The sequence below is a fragment of the Electrona antarctica genome (genome assembly GCF_951216825.1).
Source record: "Electrona antarctica genome assembly, chromosome: 3".
Taxonomy (NCBI): Eukaryota; Metazoa; Chordata; class Actinopteri; order Myctophiformes; family Myctophidae; genus Electrona; species Electrona antarctica.
This window is the reverse complement of record NC_136808.1, coordinates 49,424,230-49,447,654: the sequence shown is the minus strand read 5'-3', so window position 1 is coordinate 49,447,654 and position 23,425 is coordinate 49,424,230. Positions and strand designations below refer to the sequence as shown.

The following is a 23,425-nucleotide window of genomic DNA, read 5'->3' as shown; positions in this document are numbered from 1 at the left end:
AACCTTTTAAAATAGTTCAGATAGCCGATCTACAAGCTCACAACGTCGTAGATCGGCTATAGTATAGTATAGTTTTTTTTCCCTCAAATGAGTTTAGGGATAAGGGATAAGGGTGGCGCAAGATGGACCCCAGGCCCCACTTTGAGAACCATCAGTGCAACATGCATTGCAAAGCGTCTTTACCCTGGCGTCGGAACACACCCCTGCTGCCCAGCTTGGATTCCATTAGCTCCGCCCCCGTTGACACGATGGGTGATGTCGCCAGGTACGATGGAACCACTTCCTGTCCACAGAGGAAGTGTTTGATATTAGATCACTGTGTTCACTAGTCTCGCGTTTACCAGACTGTTGCCTCCGCGATTTCCAAACGCTTCATCATACAGTCTGGACCAACGGAAGAGCTGTCATGAGTAAACTATAAAGCGGAAGTGGAGCCTCCTCCCCACTTCCGTTTCGTTTTTACAGTCGCGCACATTTATCCTAATATAAATAGAAAACATCTAAGCATATATATTTTAAAATATATTTCCGTGAACGGAAATGGCGGCTTCCGTTACTCAGCTCATGGGGGCTATAGGTCCAGACTCTATATAGCATTCGGAGATTGTGGAATAGTTGTCTGGCTATGCGAGACTATTGGTTCACAAACACTGGGTTCGGGGCCCATTTGTGGGTCGCGTGCACATTTGTACGGGTCCCCTTATTTTTGGTTTCCTACATATTGTTTTTAATTATTATTATATCAAAACATTTTCAAAAAACATTCCCAAAAAAGCAAAACTTTTCATGAATTAATAACAAAATCCAATGATATTTTTCAGTAATGTTATGAAGAAATGAAAGAAAAATCAAAGAATTCTATGAATTAGAATTCTATAAATTAGAATTAGTACAAATATTTGCTATTTTTCCCTAGTTTGGGTCCCGGGAGAATATCTAATTTCTGTCATGGGTCACGGGCTGAACCAATGGATTAGATGACATTTCCAGGACTCCAGGGAGTCCAGGCTACTGTCCAAGTTTACATTACAGTTCATTTCAGAAACGTTAACACGCATGCATGCATGCACGCACGCGCGAACACATGCACGGACACATACACACGCACACGCATACGCACACACACACACACACACACACACACACACACACACACACACACACACACACACACACACACACACACACACACACACACACACACACACACACACACACACACACACACACACACACACACGCGCAATGATGCTGAGGAATTGTGTGCGAATGGGAACTAGAGAGGAAGAAACAGCCTACAAACAGCCTACTACACGTGCCTTGCAGTGAACATGGCCCTAAATGGAGTGAGAGAGAGAGATGAAAGAGAGAGACAAAGAGATGGACAGAGCGTGAGACAGACAGACAGACAGACAGACAGACAGACAGACAGACAGACAGACAGACAGACAGACAGACAGACAGACAGACAGACAGACAGACAGACAGACAGACAGCGTCAGCCTAATTTCAATTTGATACTACTAATAGTTTAAATAAGTCAACATGAGACACATGATGAAGTACTGAGAAAAACATTCTTCACCATGTAAATTAATAATCTAATTTTGCAACTAATCAGTGTGCAGGCTTTTTTTCTGATTATCCAGTACATCGGTTATTATAGCCTATAGAAACATCACGACAACATGACTACAAATCAACAAGCTCAGCAGGACAACTGGAAGCCAGTGTTCCGATGCATACCATTCTTTTGTAAACAAGAATCATTTGACAAGCAAGGCATTCATACAGACTGTGACCATAACGAGATACCATTCAGTCATTCTGATACAGATTTCACAAACACATTGTGACCACTAGCAGAGTCAGTAACTTCAGAATGGAACATTCAGTTTCTCAGAGTCGCCCGATTCACCACCTCACACACATGCCTAGGCAGCCACTCACTTTCACCCTGATCCCTTTGGGCAGAAACAGAGAGAGAGAGAGAGAGAGAGAGAGAGAGAGAGAGAGAGAGAGAGAGAGAGAGAGAGAGAGAGAGAGAGAGAGAGTGAGTGAGAGAGCGAGAGAGAGATAAAGGGGGAGGGGGGGGGGGGGGGGGGGGGGCACTTGAAGCTGGGCTTGGTGCCAGTAGGCTCATTGACACAGATATTGTTTATCTAGTCACGTCGAGATCTGAACGAAATTCCCAGAAACTGAGATTCGTAGAGAGAGAGAGACAAACAGACAGAGATGTTACGTAAGCAGCCTCGTCAAAGTGGCCAGTAAGATTTCTGGGAGAAGTTAGAACCCAAGCCCAACTCATAGAACTGTACAAGAGGGAGAACCCAAGCCCAACTCATAGAACTGTACAAGAGGGAGAACCCAAGCCCAACTCATAGAACTGTACAAGAGGGAGAACCCAAGCCCACCTCATAGAACTGTACAAGAGGGAGAACCCAAAGCCCAACTCATAGAACTGCACAAGAGGGAGAACCCAAGCCCACCTCATAGAACTGTACAAGAGGGAGAACCCAAAGCCCAACTCATAGTCATAGAACTGTACAAGAGGGAGAACCCAAGCCCACCTCATAGAACTGTACAAGAGGGAGAACCCAAAGCCCAACTCATAGTCATAGAACTGTACAAGAGGGAGAACCCAAGCCCAACTCATAGAACTGTACAAGAGGGAGAACCCAAGCCCAACTCATAGAACTGTACAAGAGGGAGAACCCAAAGCCCAACTCATAGAACTGTACAAGAGGGAGAACCCAAAGCCCAACTCATAGAACTGTACAAGAGGGAGAACCCAAGCCCAACTCATAGAACTGTACAAGAGGGAGAACCCAAGCCCAACTCATAGAACTGTACAAGAGGGAGAACCCAAGCCCAACTCATAGAACTGTACAAGAGGGAGAACCCAAGCCCAACTCATAGAACTGTACAAGAGGGAGAACCCAAGCCCAACTCATAGAACTGTACAAGAGGGAGAACCCAAGCCCAACTCATAGAACTGTACAAGAGGGAGAACCCAAGCCCAACTCATAGAACTGTACAAGAGGGAGAACCCAAGCCCAACTCATAGAACTGTACAAGAGGGAGAACCCAAAGCCCAACTCATAGAACTGTACAAGAGGCAGATGCTTAAGAGAGCCTCCTCCCTCCTGGAGGTCTCTCGGATCACCCACTTCGGTCTGAGTTTGAACTGTTGCCCTCAGGTCGTCGGCTGAGGGTGTCCACTACAAAGACTAATCGGTTCAAACTATCCTTTGTCCCGGCTGCTATTCAGCTGCTGAACAGCAGATAGCACTTTATTCTTGCCTCTTTGCACATACTGCCCACTAATGCACTTTTGCTGACTTTGCTACTATTGAATGTCATGAATTATCTGTCTTTAGTGCCCTGTTCTTAGATCTTAGTCTTGTTTTGAATGTTGTTTGTCGTGTGTATTTTTTTACTATTATCTGGCTGCAAACTAATTTCCCGCAAGGGACAATAACCTTGAACCTTGCACCTTAAGAATAAAGCATGAAGAGCTGAGAAAAATTAGCCTGGCTCCAGCCCCTGAATCGCTAGCCACGCCCATTAAAAAAATATATTCAGGCGATTCAGGGTCTGGTGACGCTCTCGAAGGAGGTCTGAGACTCGGTTGGAAATCTGACCGACGAATCAGCGTCGTTTCAACTCGATGACGTCAAAACAACAGCGCCGTCCAGACACAAACAAACATGGCTGCGCCAGTAGCATAGCAACTTATGCTACTCTTTTGGTGTCACATTTAGCTTCATACTGGGTGAAAGTCTCATTCAAAAAATTATTTTTTCGCTCGAAAATGTTAGTTACAATGACATTGAGTTGACGTGTTTTTTTTTTTTGGTAACTGTTGCATAATCGCAATTTCGCACTCGAGTCCCATGCCCCGGCCATTTAGCTCTGTCCCCCCCCGCTGACATGCCCTCAACCACGGCTAAGTTCAGCCTGCTGCGGTCGGAGCCTTGTCATCTGCTTTGCTACTATTGTGATTGGTTAAGGGTGAACCAATCGCCGAAGACTGCCTCTTTGTCAACGCCCATCTCAGAAACGGCTGTAGTAGGGAGGGCGTTCAGACTGAATAATGGAGTGAAACGAAATGAAAATTCAGGCTGAGTGTCAGGCTAGAGAAAAATAGGAAAAGGATGTGAGAGTAAGAAGACCACACCTCAACAACAGAAAACTCAAAACTCCAAACAATTATAGGCCTATTGAACTCGCATCCAAAAGAGTTCTTCAGAACATCAATATGAATATTGAAGATAGGATATTTGAGCCATAACATGTATCGGATGCAGTGATATATAAATTGATAAGTTATGCTTCCACATTGAATTTCTACGGAAAAATAACGTGGGATAAAAATACAAAAGCATAGCGAAAATAACCTACATATCATACATTCTAGGTGCCTGTCTGATCTGTATTTACATGTCTGTGTCAGTCCATCTATTTCCCCGGGGGGTCACTTGTGATGGTATTTTCTGTACACCTTCTGTACACCATCCTCATCGCAAGAGTGTTTTCCCTGAGAGTGGGAGGTCAGGGTTCGATCCCCAGGAGGTCAGGGGTCAGGGTTCGATCCCCTGAGAGTGGGAGGTCAGGGTTCGATCCCCGGCCGGGTCATACCAAAGACTCTATGGGCCTCATGGCTCGGCAAGGCTTACTTCGTCCTCATCAGAGAATCAGGCAGGAACAATCAAATGGAACTTCCTTTTCCCTCAAACCGGAAGAATAACAATAAAAGCTCTTGTAGCCTGTAGCTTTTATTGAGAAAAATGGGTTTGAGGGAAAAGGAAGTTCCGGAAGATTGATGACTACAAAACAATACTACAACATAGTAGCGATATCATCCGCTCCCGACCGGTTCATAAACCCGAAATGGAATGGTGCCCAAGCTAGAATAACACTACTGATTTGGTGACCTCATGGTCTTTCCTCTAGCACCACCATTGAGAGAGTGAGGATGCTGGGACCCCAGAGAACGTCCGTAGGTGCCCTTTGAGAGCGGTTTTGAAGGAGTCAAGGGATTCGCATGTCTTAATGACTGTTGGTAGGGCGTTCCACATTTTGGTGGCATATGAGCGAAAATAATTTAGTCCCTTGTTTGTGCCGAATCTGGGTTGTACATGGTTCGTTGCACTTCCTCTGGTGTTGTGGGTGTGGACTTCGTTAACATTGAGGAAGTATCTAGACAGGTACATGGGTATCTTGGTGGTGTATCGAATCTTGTGGACCAGACCCATTGCAAGATGCTGTACTCTGTCGTCGACCCTAAGCCATTCCAGCCTGTCGAAGTGGGCAGGGGTTCGGGGGGCGAGGTCAAGTAGGAGCCTGACCAGTTTGTTTTGGGAAGTCTGGAGCCTGGTTTTAAGGGCCTTTGAGGTGCTGTGGTACCAGGAGGTGCATGCATAGTCAAAGAAACCTTGTACAAGGGCTCCTGTTAAGGTCTTCAAGGTGTTTTTGTTGACCAGTGAGGAGATCCTGTAAAGGAATCTTGTTCTATGGTTGACCTTTTTGATTACGTTGGTGGCCATTTTATCACCGGAAAGATTAGCCTCCAGGATGGAACCTAGGTAGGTAATTTCATCTTTACGTGTGATAACATTGTCACCCACTCTAACCAAGAAGCCATTTGCCTTGCTGAGATTACTATTAGAGCCAAAGAGAATGGATTCAGTTTTTCCCAGGTGTAAAGATAGTTTGTTATCAGCGAGCCAGGTGCAGATTCTACCGAGTTCAGAGCTGAGGGCCTTTTCAACCTGCAGTTTGTTCCTGTCCGAGACTAGCAGTGCCGAGTCATCTGCGAACAGGAACAAGTTGCAGTCACAAGCTGAAGTCATGTCGTTAACATATATTAGGAACAGTAAAGGCCCTAGTATGCTCCCTTGTGGAACGCCACAGCTCACTGGGAGGGGGGGGACAGTGTTCCATTCACCTCCACCATCTGTTCTCTCCCCTCCAGGTAGGATTGCATCCAGCTCACTGATGTGCTATCGAAACCAATTGCTTTTAGCTTGTTAACCAGTATGGAGTGGTTCACGGTGTCAAAAGCCTTTTGGAGGTCCAGCATGACCATGCCGCAGTATTTGCCAGCATCCACCTCATGTTTGATGTGGTCGCTCAAATAGAGAAGGCATGTGTCAGTGGAGTGGGACGTTCTGAAGCCAGATTGGAACTCGTACATTAATTTATTAGTGGCAAGATACTTTTCAACCTGTTCATATTATTTTTTCCATCACTTTCGAGATGGAGCTTAGAATAGAAATAGGGCGGTAGTTGCCAGGGTCTTCTTTACTCCCTTTCTTGTGCAAGGGGGTTACTTTGGCCAGTTTGAAATCTTGGGGGACCTGTCCCTGTTTGATGGAGAGGTTTACTATGTGGGTGATGATTGGAGCTATAGAGATGGCTGAGTCTCTGAGAAATTTGGAGGGAATATTGTCATGGCCAGTGGCCTTGTGGGGTTGGAGGGCACTCAGTTTCTTGCGTATATCCGTTTCAAAGTAGGCTATACTGGGATCTGTATGTCTTCTCTTCTGTCTACAAGCTGTCCTGCCAGTCCGTTTGTGTGCATGACCAGACTGGACATCAGGTGGATTCTGTGTCTCTAGTATACAAATAGCCTTTTGCACTGTGCTATGTTTAGGAGAGGACCAGAAACTAGGCACTGACTCACTCAAGGCATGGTGTTAAAGAGCTAGGTGCCCTTTATTCGCATGACTTATTGTGATGTGTACAGTCAATTTAAGGTAATGTCCAAAATGGGAATGGAAACTTCTGTCCTCTCTCTGGTATGAACTTTCCAGAGGATAAGAGAGGAGATCAGAGGAGGTGAGAGATTTAGGCCTTAAGCAGACATTCTTATCCAGAGCAACTTACAAGTGTGAGATCCAAATAAGCAGTGTAGGCGTATACTTCAGCAAATAGACAGTTCAAAATGTAGTGCCTCAATAAAACCTAGGTTACCACCAGGCAAACAATGAACCTATGGCATCTGTCTAAACAAAATGCTATCTAAATAACTTTCTTGATGTCAAGAAAAAAACACGTCTAGCATCTATTGAAAAAATTTGACAAGAAGGCATACAGAGAGAGCGAGAGAGAGGAGTGCTAGGGGTTGAAGAGAGAGAATCGAGAGAGGAGAGGAGAGGCCATGTCAATGTTTAGTTACAGTCATTAATGGAAGCTATTACATTTGAGAGATTAGCACAGCTGAAGGTTAATTAAATAAACTCATCCAGCTCATCTCTTGATCCCTGTTTCCTTGTTTTTATGTATTCATATTCATATATTCATTGTGGATATACTGTTGATATTGATAGAATGTACTGGAGCATGGAAGCTCTGTTGATGATTAAGGGGGAAAGCGGAAGCATTTCGTCTTAAGAGTCGCGCAAATGTATCCTAATATAGATCAAAATCATCTAGTTTGATGCTTAGCAGAAAAAATAAAATCTAAAGATATTTTAAAATCTATTTTTGTGAAGAGAAATTACGAACGGATGCCAGCTTCCTGACTCAGATTTCAGGGTTGTGTAGTTCCAGACTCTATATAGCATCCAGAGATTGTGGAATAGTTGTCTGGCCACACAAGACTACTGTCAGTACCTGAATACTATGAATGGGTGAATGAAATCCACATGGTAAAGTACTATATCCAGTAATTGCACCATTTACCAATATGACTGTTCCCTTATTAACCTTTGCTCTCCACTAATGCAGAGCTACGTGCACACCCGCGTGTGTGTGTGTGTGTGTGTGTGTGTGTGTGTGTGTGTGTGTGTGTGTGTGTGTGTGTGTGTGTGTGTGTGTGTGTGTGTGTACGTGCATCCCTGCTGGCGTGCGTGTGTGTCGACATGCTATGTGAAACTCACTCAGTCAGTCATGGATCTACACTGTTCTCTTCCATGTTTATACCTACAGGGTTTCTGTCACGTGTATGTGCGTGTGTGTGCGTGCGTGTGTCACTCAGTGCTCACCAACATGTTCTCTGTCTCCTTGACAAAGAAGGCCTCTCCATTGTCTCCCAGCTTCATTTGTAAACTCACTGCTTCCCCATTGATCTCTATGTCAACCTGCAGGACAAACACATTCACCAAAGCTCACTGACATTCACCAACTTTGTCTAGAAGGTGTTGCAGAGCTTTTTTCTTTCTTTTTTGGACAATATAAATTCATGATGCATTAAGGGCCTTTCAAACGGGAAGCGAGGAACGCAGGCGTTGTTGCCTGGATCAACGACAGGTCATCTCCTCCAGGTCTGCTCAAGAGGGGCGCGACAACGCAAGCGTAAAAAGAAAAGCTAAACCGTATCCATGTCTGGTGAGTCGCGAGCGTTTGCACAAAACGAGCACGCACGCAACAAATTCACGGGACCGCGCTCACGTAAATACGCTTGCGTTGTTGCACCGCGACTGCTCCCCAGTGCTCTGCGCGAAAACGCAGGTCTCATTGAAAATGAACTATAGGCGCGTTATATCGCTTCACGTTTGAAAGGCCCTTTATGCTACAGGTATCGATTCTCGACCAGTTAATCGGTACTTCTAGAAATTATTTTGTACGTCTGTACTTTTTGCAAGCTGTTAATAAAGTATTCAATCAATCAATCAATCAATCAATCAATCAATCAATCAATCAGATCCATGATAAATCCTTTTTCAAAGTATTGTGGTGTAATGTTAGAGAGTGCCTCTCACCACTTTCTCGCGGGAGCGCAGGACTCCCATCTTTCCGAAGCGCACGTGGAAGGGAGAGCATTGCAGCGATCCATTGGGCTGCCGCACCACGATCACATCAATGCAGCCTGAGAGCGTGGCCGGGTTGAGGCCACGGTACAGCTCCTTCACCTGGACAAACACCTGGCCCGCCAGCTGACCCACATAGTTCATGGTCTGGGTCTGATTGAGAGAGAGACACAGAGAGACACAGAGAGAGAGAGAGAGAGAGAGAGAGAGAGAGAGAGAGAGAGAGAGAGAGAGAGAGAGAGAGAGAGAGAGAGAGAGAGATATGTTGATGAAAATAGTCATGAAAATAGAAAGTAACACAAAATCCTCTCTCTCTCTCAGTGGTGAAAAGCAACCAAGTATTGTGGTGGCGAAAATGCATACAAACACTATGGTATTGATTCATTTAATGTAGCCTACTAGTAGATGATACTTAACACTCTAATTACCACCTGTTCTTCACTGGCAAACTCATTAGAGACTGACGACTCATGTAAACCTATTTCAAACTGTGTGAGTCAACTATAGAATAGAGTCCATTTAAGGCATGACCATCTCTTGTTACTCCTGAAACTCTGTACACTCCTGAAAGTATCAAATATGTGTGTGACATGTGTGGAGGGGAGTTTAGGTTTAGGTTTAGGTTTATTTATTTAGCACGTAGTACAAAATATAGACAATACATATCAAAGAACAAAAATACAATGCAAGGAAAGGAAGAAGCCAGCTGGCTTATTTGGAATCCTTTCCTGTATGGAAGAGGTCATTGATTTAAAACAGATTAAAAGTTCAATTAAGAACAATACAAAAGTCTACAAGTGCTGGGGGAAGCTCTGGAGGGAGACACTAGTCTCTCTCCGGTGTGATGACATATACAATAAAAGAATGGAGTTCGAATCCTGATGGTTGAGTCCTGCTTCTTCCTGATGTTGTTTACTTACTAATAGTAATATCAAAAGCTGCCAGAACAGTATGTATGTGTAGTCAAGTACTATACTTTGAGGAATTTTGACCTTACTGGAGTATTTCAATTTTTCTATAATTTTACTTCTACTCCACTACATCTCAGGGGCAACTAAAAACGCCACTACAAAACTTTAGTTACAGATCCTGGTTGCGGGACTTAATGTAATTTTTTTTTAAACTAGAAAAAATAAGAAAATAGCTGTCTGTGGTTCTGTTGAAAACGTTTATAAGACACTGGCAGCCTCTCATCTCTCATTTAATTTCGAATCACTGCAAACCATCTCACTGGATTAACTAAAAGTATTCACCCTAAATTCGAGGGTGCAGATTTTGATTTACCATTGTCACACAACTCATGAGATGCATGCGCCATCCGTGGCTGAGTCAACATGCTGTTTCTACTCTGTCTTTCTCTTGTCTCTCTCTTTCACTTTTCCCCCAATCTCCTTTTCTTTGTTTCTATTTAACTCTCCCTTTCTTTTTCCTCTTTTGGCTTTCTTATGGGTGGGTAGGTTGGGGGAGGGGGGGGGGGGGGGGGACATTTGGGAGTAGTAGGGAAAACTGGAGGGGAGGTTTAAAAGAAAACATCCACAAGAAAGTACTGACTAACATGAAATGAATGTGTATTTAGGCCTACTATGTAATTATGTACAACAACAGTATTTATGTAATGTGTCACTGCAAAAGTGTGGAATAAAAATCTAATATTTAAACAAACAAAAAAATTGTTAGGCTACTAGTGCTACTTTGCAGATTTTGAATATTATTACAAAACATACATTTACCACTTCAGCCCTATTTAAACTTTGAAAATAGCCCATCTACTAGCTCACAACGCGTCACATACTGAGTAACAGAGTACTTTTGCATTTACAGTATTGATACTTTTACTTAAGTAAAACATTTGAGTACCTTTCCCACCACTGCTGTCCTAGGCTGAGCTCACACCTTTCATGCAATTCTGTGCTCGTTGGATGCTCGTTGGATGCATGTTGTGTTGTGTCATGGCCGCCCAATGCATTGCCAATAGAGGTCACATGGTTTGACCCAACATTGTGTTGTGTGAGGGGGAGGGGCGCAGTCGTCCGCCCCTCCCCCTCACACAACACAATGTTGGGTCAAACCATGTGACCTCCATTGGAAATGCATTGGGCCGCTGGGCGGCCATGACACAACACCCAACGAGCACAGAGAATTGCATGAACCGTGTGAGTGCACCCCTATTCCACACACCCCATGTTCATCTCACGCGTCTCCAGTTGGCACAACTTGGCAGACAACTCTAGTCTAATCCTTTGACTAGAAATCATTAGCACCTGGGCTGCCTGAGACAGAGATCCATGCATTCACGTGAGACAGAGAACAAATAGAGGAGTGTCTGTCTGCTTTCTAGAAATCACTATCACACACAGACCTTACCTCCCAAAACACCCTATCTCCACCTGCACGCACGCACGCACGCGCGCACACACGCGCGCACGCACGCACGCACACACACACACACACACACACACACACACACACACACACACACAAACACAGCGTGCCTTGGGGACAGATGGACTTGGCAGACAGTATAATATCTTTGTAATAATAACATGGATAATGCTTGTTAAACAGCCCATCCATTACATCCAAAGGGTTCTTAACAGCCCTGTTCTCAGACCTGTTCTGTTCTGACCGTCCCTCTACCCTCTACACATGCCGTGCTGAGCGTCCCGTGACACATTCTAACCATCTTAACCACTTGAACTACTATTCTGGGGGGGAACATTAGCCCCCAAAATAGCAGATCTACAAGCTCACAATGCATCGCAACGAGGTGTGGTGAGCTTGTGGATGTGCAAATTTTGACAAAGATATTTGTAGATGGAAAAAAGCGGGCCAAGTTGCACCTCATAACAAGACGAGAGGGTTTAAAGTGGTTAATCTGGATGTAGTGCCAAGTTTTTTCCTGGATGTAAACAACCATGTTTCATACACGTGGCCTCGTGGTATGAACTCATATCTCTCTTAATCTCTTTGTGTGTGTTCTTAAGAACAAGGAGTTGGGCTGAGAAAATGATTACATAATAATGACTGGTTACATACACCTTCCCATGCGCTCGCACGCGCGCGCGCGCACACACACACACACACACACACACACACACACACACACACACACACACACACACACACACACACACACACACACACACACACACACACACACACACACACACACACACACACACACACACACACACACACACACACACACACACACACACACAGAGCCATGTTCCATGATGTGATACTAACACAAACACAGTCCAGCATGTGTCCTCAAGGACACCAACCTGCTTCCTGGTTAATAGCCAATTGCAACACATTGCCATGCTGAAATGGCCAATGAGGAAACAACTCAAACGTCATGACAAGTGATTCAGAAACTCCCATCAGACTTCCAGGGAATAGAAACTTGTTTAGTTGCTATAGCTTGTTGAAGCAAATTTAACTACTGTTATTAAAGCTTTTAACTGTTGTTCAACTGTTTGTTAAATATGGCATCTTGTATCAGCAGGTAATTCTCTAAGCTTTTTAACAGTGCTGCTCAACAGATAAAAAAGCCATGTAAATGCACTGTAGATGGGATTCAGCTATTTTTAAGCAAGAATACATGCTAGGCAAATAAATGGTAACCTCATATGATATATATGATATTTGTTTCCAGGTAGATCAGGCGTTAGAACACTTGTGTTAACACTGTGATTGTTAACAAAGTCCACACCCACAACACCAGAGGGAGTTCAACAAACCATGTGCAACCCAGATTCGGCACAAACAAGAGTGGTGGAACGCCCTACCAACAGTCATTAAGACATGCGAATCCCTTGACTCTTTCAAATCTGCTCTCAAAGGGCACCTATGGACGGCTGCAATTCGAAACTGGCCCCCGTAAAATCTGAATCCCCACCCACCGCCCACCCCTTTTTCCCCTCACTGTATATGTTTCTTTAACCTTTTTTACCTCCTTTATGATGAATTCCTGTTCTGTTCTTTGACTATATATAAGTGTATATTTGTACGTCTCTAAATGTTTTGATGAATTGAACAAGGTGGACCCTCTTGTAAACAAGTGTAATGCTTTATTGGGTCGTCCACTCACAGTTAACAGTCTTTGTATTGAGTTGTGCTTGAAATGTACTGTAATTCTGCAAACTGTTAATACATTTTTTCAATCAATCAATCGCCTTTCGATCGCAAGGTTTGATCCCGGGACCGCCAACTCAGTGCATGAGGAGCATGGGTTGAAGTCGTGCTGTATAAATATTGGGAGCTGATGGTAGGTGTTGCGCTCCACCTCAGCAGTCCATCTCCCAGAGGTCTAGCACATTGTGAATTGGGGATAGACTCCCACACCCTGGCTGATACTGACAATAAGCCTCTCTGTCTTAATATAGACTGTGGCTGTGGCTCAAGAGGTAGAGCAGGTCGTCCAATGATCCATGGGTCGGCGGTTCGAATCCCGGCTCCTCCTGGCTACATGTCGAAGTGTCCTTGGGCAAGACACTGAACCCCAAATTGCTCCCGATGTGCTGGTTGGTATCTTGCATGGCTTCCGCCGCAATCGGTGTATGAATGTGTGTGTGAATGGGTGAATGTAATGCACAATCTATGTAAAGCGCCTTGGATAAAGGCGCTATGTAAATGCACCATTTACCATTTATAGACTAACTATAAATGCACCAAGTCTCTGTACGTCTGTAATCCACGTAACTCGAGAAGCGTTCGCCCCACCGACTTCAAATTCGACACACCGTACACACGTTCCACACCCCCGCAGGGAGTGCAGTACCCGATGTTGAGTCGGTCGGACCCACGGTTGTCCAGAACCACCACAAAAGGCCTCTGCCCGGGGCCCCGGGCTCTGCACAGGGCTCCTGCCCAGTGTCCATATATGGAGATGGCCTGTTCTGACATCATTCTGACGTCTATAGACTCCATATTTGGGCATGCCTGACAAAGAACTCCATGGGTATAAAAGGGACACAGACAACGAAAGTGTGCCATCTTGATTGAATATTATAATAGACTATAGGCTATTAGAAACATTCTTGTAGAGGAACATTGTCCCAGCTCTAATGCTCTGACCTCCTGGCTCCTAGACTTTCAGAATATTTTGCTCCCACAATAACTTAATTGTAGGCTATATAGCATTACATGCCATTCACCAATATTAAATCAGCCCACACAGGCAAGAAAGTGAGATTCATAAGCAACACCAGAGGACACGCGCCACACACACACACACACACACACACACACACACACACACACACACACACACGTCGTTTCATTACTACAAGGTTGCGATGCAAGCTCAATTCCGCTACAATTCCGCAGGCTGCCTATGGGGTGACTGCACGTGTTTTCTGGCGAGCATTCAAGTAATATGGAATATAATGTTTATGCTATGAGTCTACTCACATTAACCTACTGCATAAATAGCCTACTGCTGCACGGATGGTCATGCATGGATAGTATACTGTTTTGAATTATCCGGCTAAACGTTTGACTTTCGTATCGTTATAATTTCAATCATATAACATAAATCTCGTTCATGCGATATGGGCTGTTTTTCAAACTGGTGACATCATATGTCAGGCATAATAATGAATAAGGCATTTATGTAAACATCAATTCTGCACAAGCAGCTGGGGTGAGGCTCGCTGCGTTCATTCAAACAGTCGCACGCGCACGCACGTTGCACTGAGCAAAACAAACATGCCGTCAACACATCACAAACACTCACAGACACATAATAACCATTTGCATATTTTTCGTTGCGTTTGTCGCCAGCCAAATAAATACCGCAAATCTTACAACGTGCAGGCTAATAGGTATACAGTGCATGATGTTGTTAAATATATATAAGTCTACATACATTATTTAATGACACCGATTCGTGCTTCGGGGTTGTCCTCCTGTCATCCTCCAAAAAAAGAGAGAGAAAACAACATATCCATCGACTGGCGACTATATCGTTCAAAGCGTCTATTATCTGATGATGATCGCCAACAAGAACAACATAATTAGCCCCGGACGGAGACAGTATGAGGTTCCAGTGACATCTGAGACTGGTCAGTGTCTCTGTGTAACTGTAGGCTGCCTGCCCTGCCTGCCCTCCCGCGGTATTTAAAGCGCTGCTATTCCTCGCATCCATGAAGACCGGACCAGTGACGTCACACTCACATTATTGTGCAGCGGGGGGGGGGGGGGGGGGGGGGGGGTGACATGAAATTACTCACACAGCCATTATTGTGGTTAATAAAAAATAAAAAATAAAAACAACTGCTCATTGTTATATCACCAGTAATGAATGAGCAGTTGTTGACGTTCTTCATTAAATTACAATTGCATTGAAAAGGTACGAAAAGGGCGACTGTGGCTCAGGAGGTAGACGTCCAATGATCCATGGGTCGGCGGTTCGAATCCCGGCTCCTCCTGTCTGTATACATGTCGAAGTGTCCTTGGGCAAGACACTGAACCCCAAATTGCTCCCGATGTGCTGGTTGGTACCTTGCATGGCTTCCGCCGCAATCGGTGTATGAATGTGTGTGTGAATGGGTGAATGTAATGCACAATATATGTAAAGCGCCTTGGATAAAGGCGCTATATAAATGCACCATTTACCAAATGCACCATTTACGTGAAAAATCAGACCAGTCTGAAGAAGAGTGGTGCAACAGCACCCCCTATTGGTACTCTAAACGGACATAGTCACATAGGTTAGGTTAGGACAGGGGTCCTCAACTAGAAATGCTGAAGGTCCACTAATATTTTTTGAAAAAGACTAAGGTCCGGTCCCATGAGCACGGCGCGGGCCACGCAGCGGCCAGCGGAGAGCGGGGCTCTATGCCTGTTTAGTACAGTAACACCAAGGCAAGCTTATACAAATCGGATCCCCTCACAACCAACCAATACTGGGGTGCAGAGTATGGAAATAGAATGTTTCACAAATATTCCCCTCCAAAAATGCACAGCAATTTTTTTTTTTTAATTGTCCAGGGTCCACAGAGAGGTGGTCCGCGGTCCAGTCGTGGACCGCGGTCCGCCTATTGAGGACCCCTGGGTTAGGACATAGGTTGAGATCAAGTCCCAACCTAAACTTGGGACATAGGGACAAAGCTGTTCCTTGGAGCGGTTGCACCACTCAAACAAAACTGTGTACAGCCCATCCTTCTACCCTATAATGGAAAGGGGGTACACAAGCACATGGCCGCACGCACGCACGCATGCACGCACACACGCACACACGCACACACGCACACGCCGTGCGTGCGTGCGTGCGTGCGTGCGTGCGTGCGTGCGTGCGTGCGTGCTTGCTTGCTTGCTTGCGTGCGTGCGTGCGTGCGTGCGTGCGTGCGTGCGTGCGTGCGTGCGTGCGTGCGTGCGTGCGTGCGTGCGTGCGTGTTAGGCTGTGCAACACTTGGTGATGAAGACCAACCAAACGCAGTTTTCGTGTTCGGACACAGACAGCCAGAGGGACCCATGAGACACAGACAGCCAGAGGGACCCATGAGACACAGACAGCCAGGGACCCATGGGACACAGACAGCCAGGGACCCATGGGACACAGACAGCCAGGGACCCATGGGACACAGACAGCCAGGGACCCATGGGACACAGACAGCCAGGGACCCATTGGACACAGACAGCCAGAGGGTCCCATGAGACACAGACAGCCAGAGGGACCCATGAGACACAGACAGCCAGGGTCCAATGGGACACAGACAGCCAGAGGGACCCATGAGACACAGACAGCCAGAGGGTCCCATGGGACACAGACAGCCAGAGGGTCCCATGGGACACAGACAGCCAGAGGGTCCCATGGGACACAGACAGCCAGGGACCCATGGGACACAGACAGCCAGAGGGACCCATGGGACACAGACAGCCAGGGACCCATGGGACACAGACAGCCAGAGGGACCCATGGGACACAGACAGCCAGGGACCCATGAGACACAGACAGCCAGAGGGACCCATGAGACACAGACAGCCAGAGGGACCCATGAGACACAGACAGCCAGGGACCCATGAGACACAGACAGCCAGAGGGTCCCATGGGACACAGACAGCCAGAGGGACCCATGAGACACAGACAGCCAGGGTCCAATGGGACACAGACAGCCAGAGGGACCCATGAGACACAGACAGCCAGAGGGTCCCATGGGACACAGACAGCCAGAGGGTCCCATGGGACACAGACAGCCAGAGGGTCCCATGGGACACAGACAGCCAGGGACCCATGGGACACAGACAGCCAGAGGGACCCATGGGACACAGACAGCCAGGGACCCATGGGACACAGACAGCCAGAGGGACCCATGGGACACAGACAGCCAGGGACCCATGAGACACAGACAGCCAGAGGGACCCATGAGACACAGACAGCCAGAGGGACCCATGAGACACAGACAGCCAGGGACCCATGAGACACAGACAGCCAGAGGGTCCCATGGGACACAGACAGCCAGGGACCCATGGGACACAGACAGCCAGGGACCCATGGGACACAGACAGCCAGGGACCCATGGGACACAGACAGCCAGGGACCCATGGGACATAGACAGCCAGAGGGTCCCATGGGACACAGACAGCCAGAGGGTCCCATGGGACACAGACAGCCAGAGGGTCCCATGGGACACAGACAGCCAGAGGGTCCCATGGGACACAGACAGCCAGGGACCCATGGGACACAGACAGCCAGAGGGTCCCATGGGACACAGACAGCCAGGGACCCATGGGACACAGACAGCCAGGGACCCATGGGACACAGACAGCCAGGGACCCATGGGACACAGACAGCCAGAGGGTCCCATGGGACACAGACAGCCAGAGGGTCCCATGGGACACAGACAGCCAGGGACCCATGGGACACAGACAGCCAGAGGGACCCATGAGACACAGACAGCCAGAGGGTCCCATGGGACACAGACAGCCAGGGACCCATGGGACACAGACAGCCAGAGGGACCCATGAGACACAGACAGCCAGAGGGACCCATGGGACACAGACAGCCAGGGACCCATGGGACACAGACAGCCAGAGGGTCCCATGGGACACAGACAGCCAGGGACCCATGGGACACAGACAGCCAGAGGGTCCCATGGGACACAGACAGCCAGAGGGACCCATGGGACACAGACAGCCAGGGACCCATGGGACACAGACAGCCAGGGACCCATGGGACACAGACAGCCAGGGACCCATGGGACACAGACAGCCAGGGACCCATGGGACACACATAGCTGTCTATAGGAGTGGTTGCACCACTCAAAATCATCATGACGTAAAATAGACATGAGTGCCGAAGTCCTGACGTCACTTGCTCGTCCCCTCGATTCCCCTGGTTCACGGAAGTAATTTCTCTATGGAGAATAACATGGGCTCATCTTAAAATCGTTTCATATAAGCATTGTGTTCCAAAAATAAACAAGCTGTCTCTGCGTTATTGTCAGGGAGGTGTCTCTTTGCGACAGTCAGTCACTCATATATGATACAGTCTGTTTCTAGCGAAAATGTAACTAATTCAGTAGCAGTAACAATAGCGTTTTCTCTCGGTCAGTTGATTCTTCATATCCATATGAGTGAAACGGCCGGGATGACATGTTTATTTTTCAAACAGTACTTATATGAGGCTATCTAAAATCCCCCTATGGGGATTACAATGCAAATAAAAAGTACATGATTACGCCCTCTACCGATATTGACGTCAGACTTCAGTGCTCTATTGTCTATTTGCTCAGCCTCAGACACTATGTAAAATTCTCAACTTTTACATAATGGGAATTTAATGTTTGTATAGGACAAGGTTTGTGGACAGATATAGGAGGGGCTAGCACCCCTCAAAAATAATAATAGGCATGCAAAATAAAAATGTTATGTAAATCACACACTGTGTACATGATTTGAGGCATTTTGTTCAAAACGGACGAATCCTGCAAAAATTGGAAGCCAATCTTGGCCAATCGGATTATAGAGATAGTGTGTACCGATTTGCCTGACGTAAGTATGGATAAAATCTGTAGGACGGACGGACGGGAAGACAGACAGACAGACAGACAGACAGACAGACAGACAGACAGACAGTCCCTGTGGGACTGAGGTTGGGTAAACAGAATGCTGAGTGAAGCAACAGTACACATAAATCAGATGGTAAGAGACGCATCATGCTTGGATTTGCCCATACAAGCTAATGATGACACACAGAGAGATGGAACACATTGTCCAACAGACAATAAGCTTTTACAATAAAATATACGTCAGCATCAGCACAGCACACACACGTTTATACACAGTGGTGGAAAGTAACTATGTACTTTTACTTTTACTTAAGTACAATTTTGAGGTATTTGTACTTTACTTGAGTATTTCCAATTTCCAGTACTTTTTCTTCTACTCCACTACATCTCAGAGACAAAATTTGTACTTTTACTCCTCTACAATTATTTGAAAACTTTAGTTACGAGTTACTTTGGAGATTTTAACTTTGATTAGAAAACATACATTAACCACTTCAACCCTATACATTTCGGCAAATTGAAAATAGCCGATCTACAAGCTCACAATGCGTCGCAACGCGACACATTGTGAGCTTGTATAGATATTAGATTGTATTGTATTTTCAATAGATTTTGTACACATTTTGAACTTGTGAAATGGGACATTCTGCAATATGAGTACTTTTACTTTTAGTACTTTAAGTACATTTTGATGCCGATACTTTTGTACTTTTACTCAAGTACATTTTCAATTCCGTACTTTTACTTGTAACAAAGTACTTCTAAATTGCAGTATTGGTACTTTTACTTAAGTAAAACAATTGAGTATTTTTTCCACTACTATTTATACAGCAGTGGCCATTTACAATTTCACTTTAGTTGCTGAATATCTGATCATGAATCTCAATCTAGTGCTTTTTCCAACGTTTAGCAAACTCAGCATAAACAACCGCCGCTATGCAGAAAGAGCCTGCTGGTCAAAGACCAAACAGTGTTGTTTTTGGCAGCACATTTAGATTTTAGTTTTAGTCATAGTCTCTTGAATAGTTTTCATTTAGTTTTAGTCACATTTTAGTCACCTGGAATGTTTTAGTCTAGTTTTAGATTTTAGTCGACTAAATCAACTGTAGATTTAGTAAAATGTATTTTGGCGGGCCTTGACGTAATTACTGTTTTTACACTTGCTGAAAATAGCCTGTCTACAAGCTCACAACGCGTCGCACGATCGGCTATTTTCAGCATGCAACCAAGTGTAAAATTACTTATACTGGATCTCTTGTCCACTAGTCCCTTCCTAACATTTTAGTCTAGTTTTTATTTGTTGACTAAATTCTCAATATATTTAGTCTTAGTTTTAGTCATCGTAGCTTAGTTTTCATTTAGTTTTCATTCAGTTTTCGTCAGTGAAAAAAGGTAGTCGACGGACATTTTTCGTCTTAGTTTTAGTCGACGAAATCAACACTGGGACCAAACAGACACCCGATCTACTATGAACCACAAAAGGCTGACAATGATCTACTATGAACCACAGATCTACTATGAACCACAAAAGGCTGACAATGGGTCAGATCTACTATGAACCACAAAAGGCTGACAATGGGTCAGATCTACTATGAACCACAAAAGGCTGACAGTGGGTCAGATCTACTATGAACCACAAAAGGCTGACAATGGGTCAGATCTACTATGAACCACAAAAGGCTGACAATGGGTCAAAATGATGTTGAAATGTGTGACAACAGACACCAGATCTACTATGAACCACAAAAGGCTGACAATGGGTCAAAATGATGTTGAAATGTGTAACAGACTCAGCGATATCTTTTCATGAGAAAGATATAAACTGTAAAGGTGAAAATACTTTATACTTACAGGACCACTTCACCAATTTTCAACCTATCTTCATATAATTATGTTCATGATAAAATACCCCCCAAAAATTCTATTAAGTCTGTGTCTCATAGGAGGGCTGTGTGCAGTTCAGAAAACCGTCCACCAGTGACGTCACATCATCACTAGGCAGATTATTTTTTAAACAAGATTAAAATAATATATATGTCCAGCTTTTAGTGTGTGTAAACACACACGTTGTCCTAATACAAACATTAAATGCCAATGACAATGAATGGCCATTTTTGAGTGTTTGTGTAAACACAAACATTGAAGATGAAGGTGAGGACGCAAATTCTGATTGTGTGCGTGTGTGCGTGCGTGCATGCATGCGTGCGTGCGTGTCACTTTTGAAATTGTTTGCCTATGACACACTCAAAATAGGGAGTCCAGATTTTAAATGGTAAAAAGTACATTGAATACTTTAAAATATATATATATATCAGTAGGCCTACTGTTTTCTAGTAGCAGTAACAGAATGCAGTAAATACATCTTATCTATAATCAGATGAAGTGTGCTCGATCTTGTTTGTTGTTCCCAGTCCTTGCATGGTCAGCAGCTATACTGTACTTTGTTTCCAAAGAATTCTAAGAACAGCTCTGCAGTTCCACTCGTTGTTGTGACATCATCAGTTCCCTGGCCCAGCTATACGAGCTACCCCAAGTAACCTCTGGCATTGGCCAGCAACAACTAGCAGGAAACACAGCCGAGCGGTGAACTTAAACAGCCTGTTTGTTTATTGTAGGAAATACAGCAATGCATGCATTGCAGCAGACGCACACACACACACAACTGCACAAAACGCACATGTGCACTCAAATGCAACCGTGCACGTTCACAAATGTTCCTGAATCCTGCTTTCAAGTACACATGCAGAAGCACAGGCATGCACATTCTGTACATAGAGCATGAGCTAACTGCATCAGGAGAGAGGCAGATAGAATTTGTTTCTCCAGGAAGGAGACGCATTAACCAGCTAAATTGGGAAGAGTGAGTGTGTGTGTGTGTGTGTGTGTGTGTGTGTGTGTGTGTGTGTGTCAGTGTGCGTGCGTGCGTGCGTGAGTGCGTGCGTGCGTGCGTGCGTGCGTGCGTGCATGCATGTGCATGCATGTACAAACAAATTTGTGCATGCCAGTGTGTGTGCGTGCATGCATGTTTGTTTCATTGTGTCTTAAGTAACATGGTCCGCGTCACTGCTGTATAGATACACACACACACACACACACACACACACACACACACACACACACACACACACACACACACACACACACACACACACACACACACACACACACACACACACACACACACACACAGTCTCACAGGGACACAGAAGCACATACACACATACACATTACACAAGTGAACTGACTAGACCCACGCTTTCAAGACACGGAAGGAACACAGTGTGGTGAGATTCTAGGAACTCAGACACTCCTACTCAGTAAAAGGAGGACGGACAAACAGAGAGAGGTGGATATATAGCCAGGCCTGTCTGGATGAAGAAAGAAACAAAGAGAAAAAAGTTTAAATGAAAAAAGAACCGGTATTTCTGAGGTTACTGAAAGTCAGTGTGACGAAAAGGGTCATCAGATTTGTTATGTTATGAGTTGTTCAAGGACAACTCATAACATAACAAGATTCATGACTGTTTATCAAATTCATTAATTTGATCCTTCGTGGAAATGCAGAGAAACCAACTTTAACCCGTCCTGTTCTAACTAGACTGCTGGTTGGTGATGGAATGGAAAGATATTATTTTGATCTCATCCCTCTTCTTGGAAATTGAAAAACACAATAGGCGAACATTCTGCGAACATGGCAAGCTCGTGAGCGATGTGGATCGCTGTTTGATGTACAACAAAGCAGTGATGGAAGAAGAACTCGCATATTTTACTTATATAAAGTAAACACAAGTAGAAGTACCGTATTCAAAGTAAAAGTTCAAAAGTATTGGCATCAAAATAATACTTAAAGTACCAAAAGTAAAAGTACTCATTGTGCAGAATTGTCCCATGTTTTCACAAGTTCAAAATGTATTAAAAAAATAGCTCACAACGCGTTGCATCTCAACGCATTGTGAGCTTGTAGTGATAGATGTAGTGGGGTAGTTAGCTCTGGTCCATAGCTCTAATGCAAAGGGCATTAGGGCTATGGACCAGAGCTAGTGGGGTAGTATTGTCATAAAGTATTGACACTAATAAATACTGAAGAAAGAAAAAAATACCTCAATACTTTAGTACATCTACTTAGTTACTTTGCACCTCTGCAACAAACTACATAGGGTTACAGTGGCTTAGATAACCTGTTGTTATCTATAACAAGTTAACAACATCTTGTCAATGGAATGTTATTTGACACACGTGCATGTGTACTACAGACATGAGACATGTGCTTGGGCATGTTAGTTTATGTGGGTGGGTCGATATATATACAGTATACGGTTGGTACAGTATGTGTATGCTCTGCCTCTCTGCGTGTACGTGTTAATGTGTGTGAGACGCGAGTGTGTATTTTTGACACAAGTGGTTTGTTTAAAGTGGGCAGGTCGATATTCGCCGCAGCCCTCATGTTGCACTTGGCGGGTATTTCCTCGTGACACGGGTAGTGAGGGAGACAATGAAGGAAGGGGGGGGGGGGGGGCTCTGAGAGAGAGAGAGAGAGAGAGAGAGAGAGAGAGAGAGGGAGAGAGAGAGAGAGAGAGAGAGAGAGAGAGAGAGAGAGAGAGAGAGGAGAGAGAGAGAGAGAGAGAGAGAGAGAGAGAGGGAGAGGGAGAGA

General features: G+C 45.1%; 1 protein-coding gene across 1 annotated transcript in view; it reads right to left on the bottom strand.

Moving 5' to 3' along the window:
* The window catches only part of lpin1a (lipin 1a), a 35,375-nt gene extending 20,549 nt beyond the window's left edge, over positions 1-14,826 (bottom strand). Inside the window, exons 1-4 of the mRNA XM_079497099.1 lie at positions 14,632-14,826; positions 8,709-8,909; positions 7,992-8,087; positions 184-283 (exon numbers count right to left, since the gene is read on the bottom strand). Coding sequence (XP_079353225.1) covers positions 184-283; positions 7,992-8,087; positions 8,709-8,900 — 388 coding nt within the window. The 5' untranslated portion in view covers positions 8,901-8,909; positions 14,632-14,826. The remainder of the gene's footprint in view (positions 1-183; positions 284-7,991; positions 8,088-8,708; positions 8,910-14,631) is intronic.
* Positions 14,827-23,425: the final 8,599 nt, after the last annotated feature.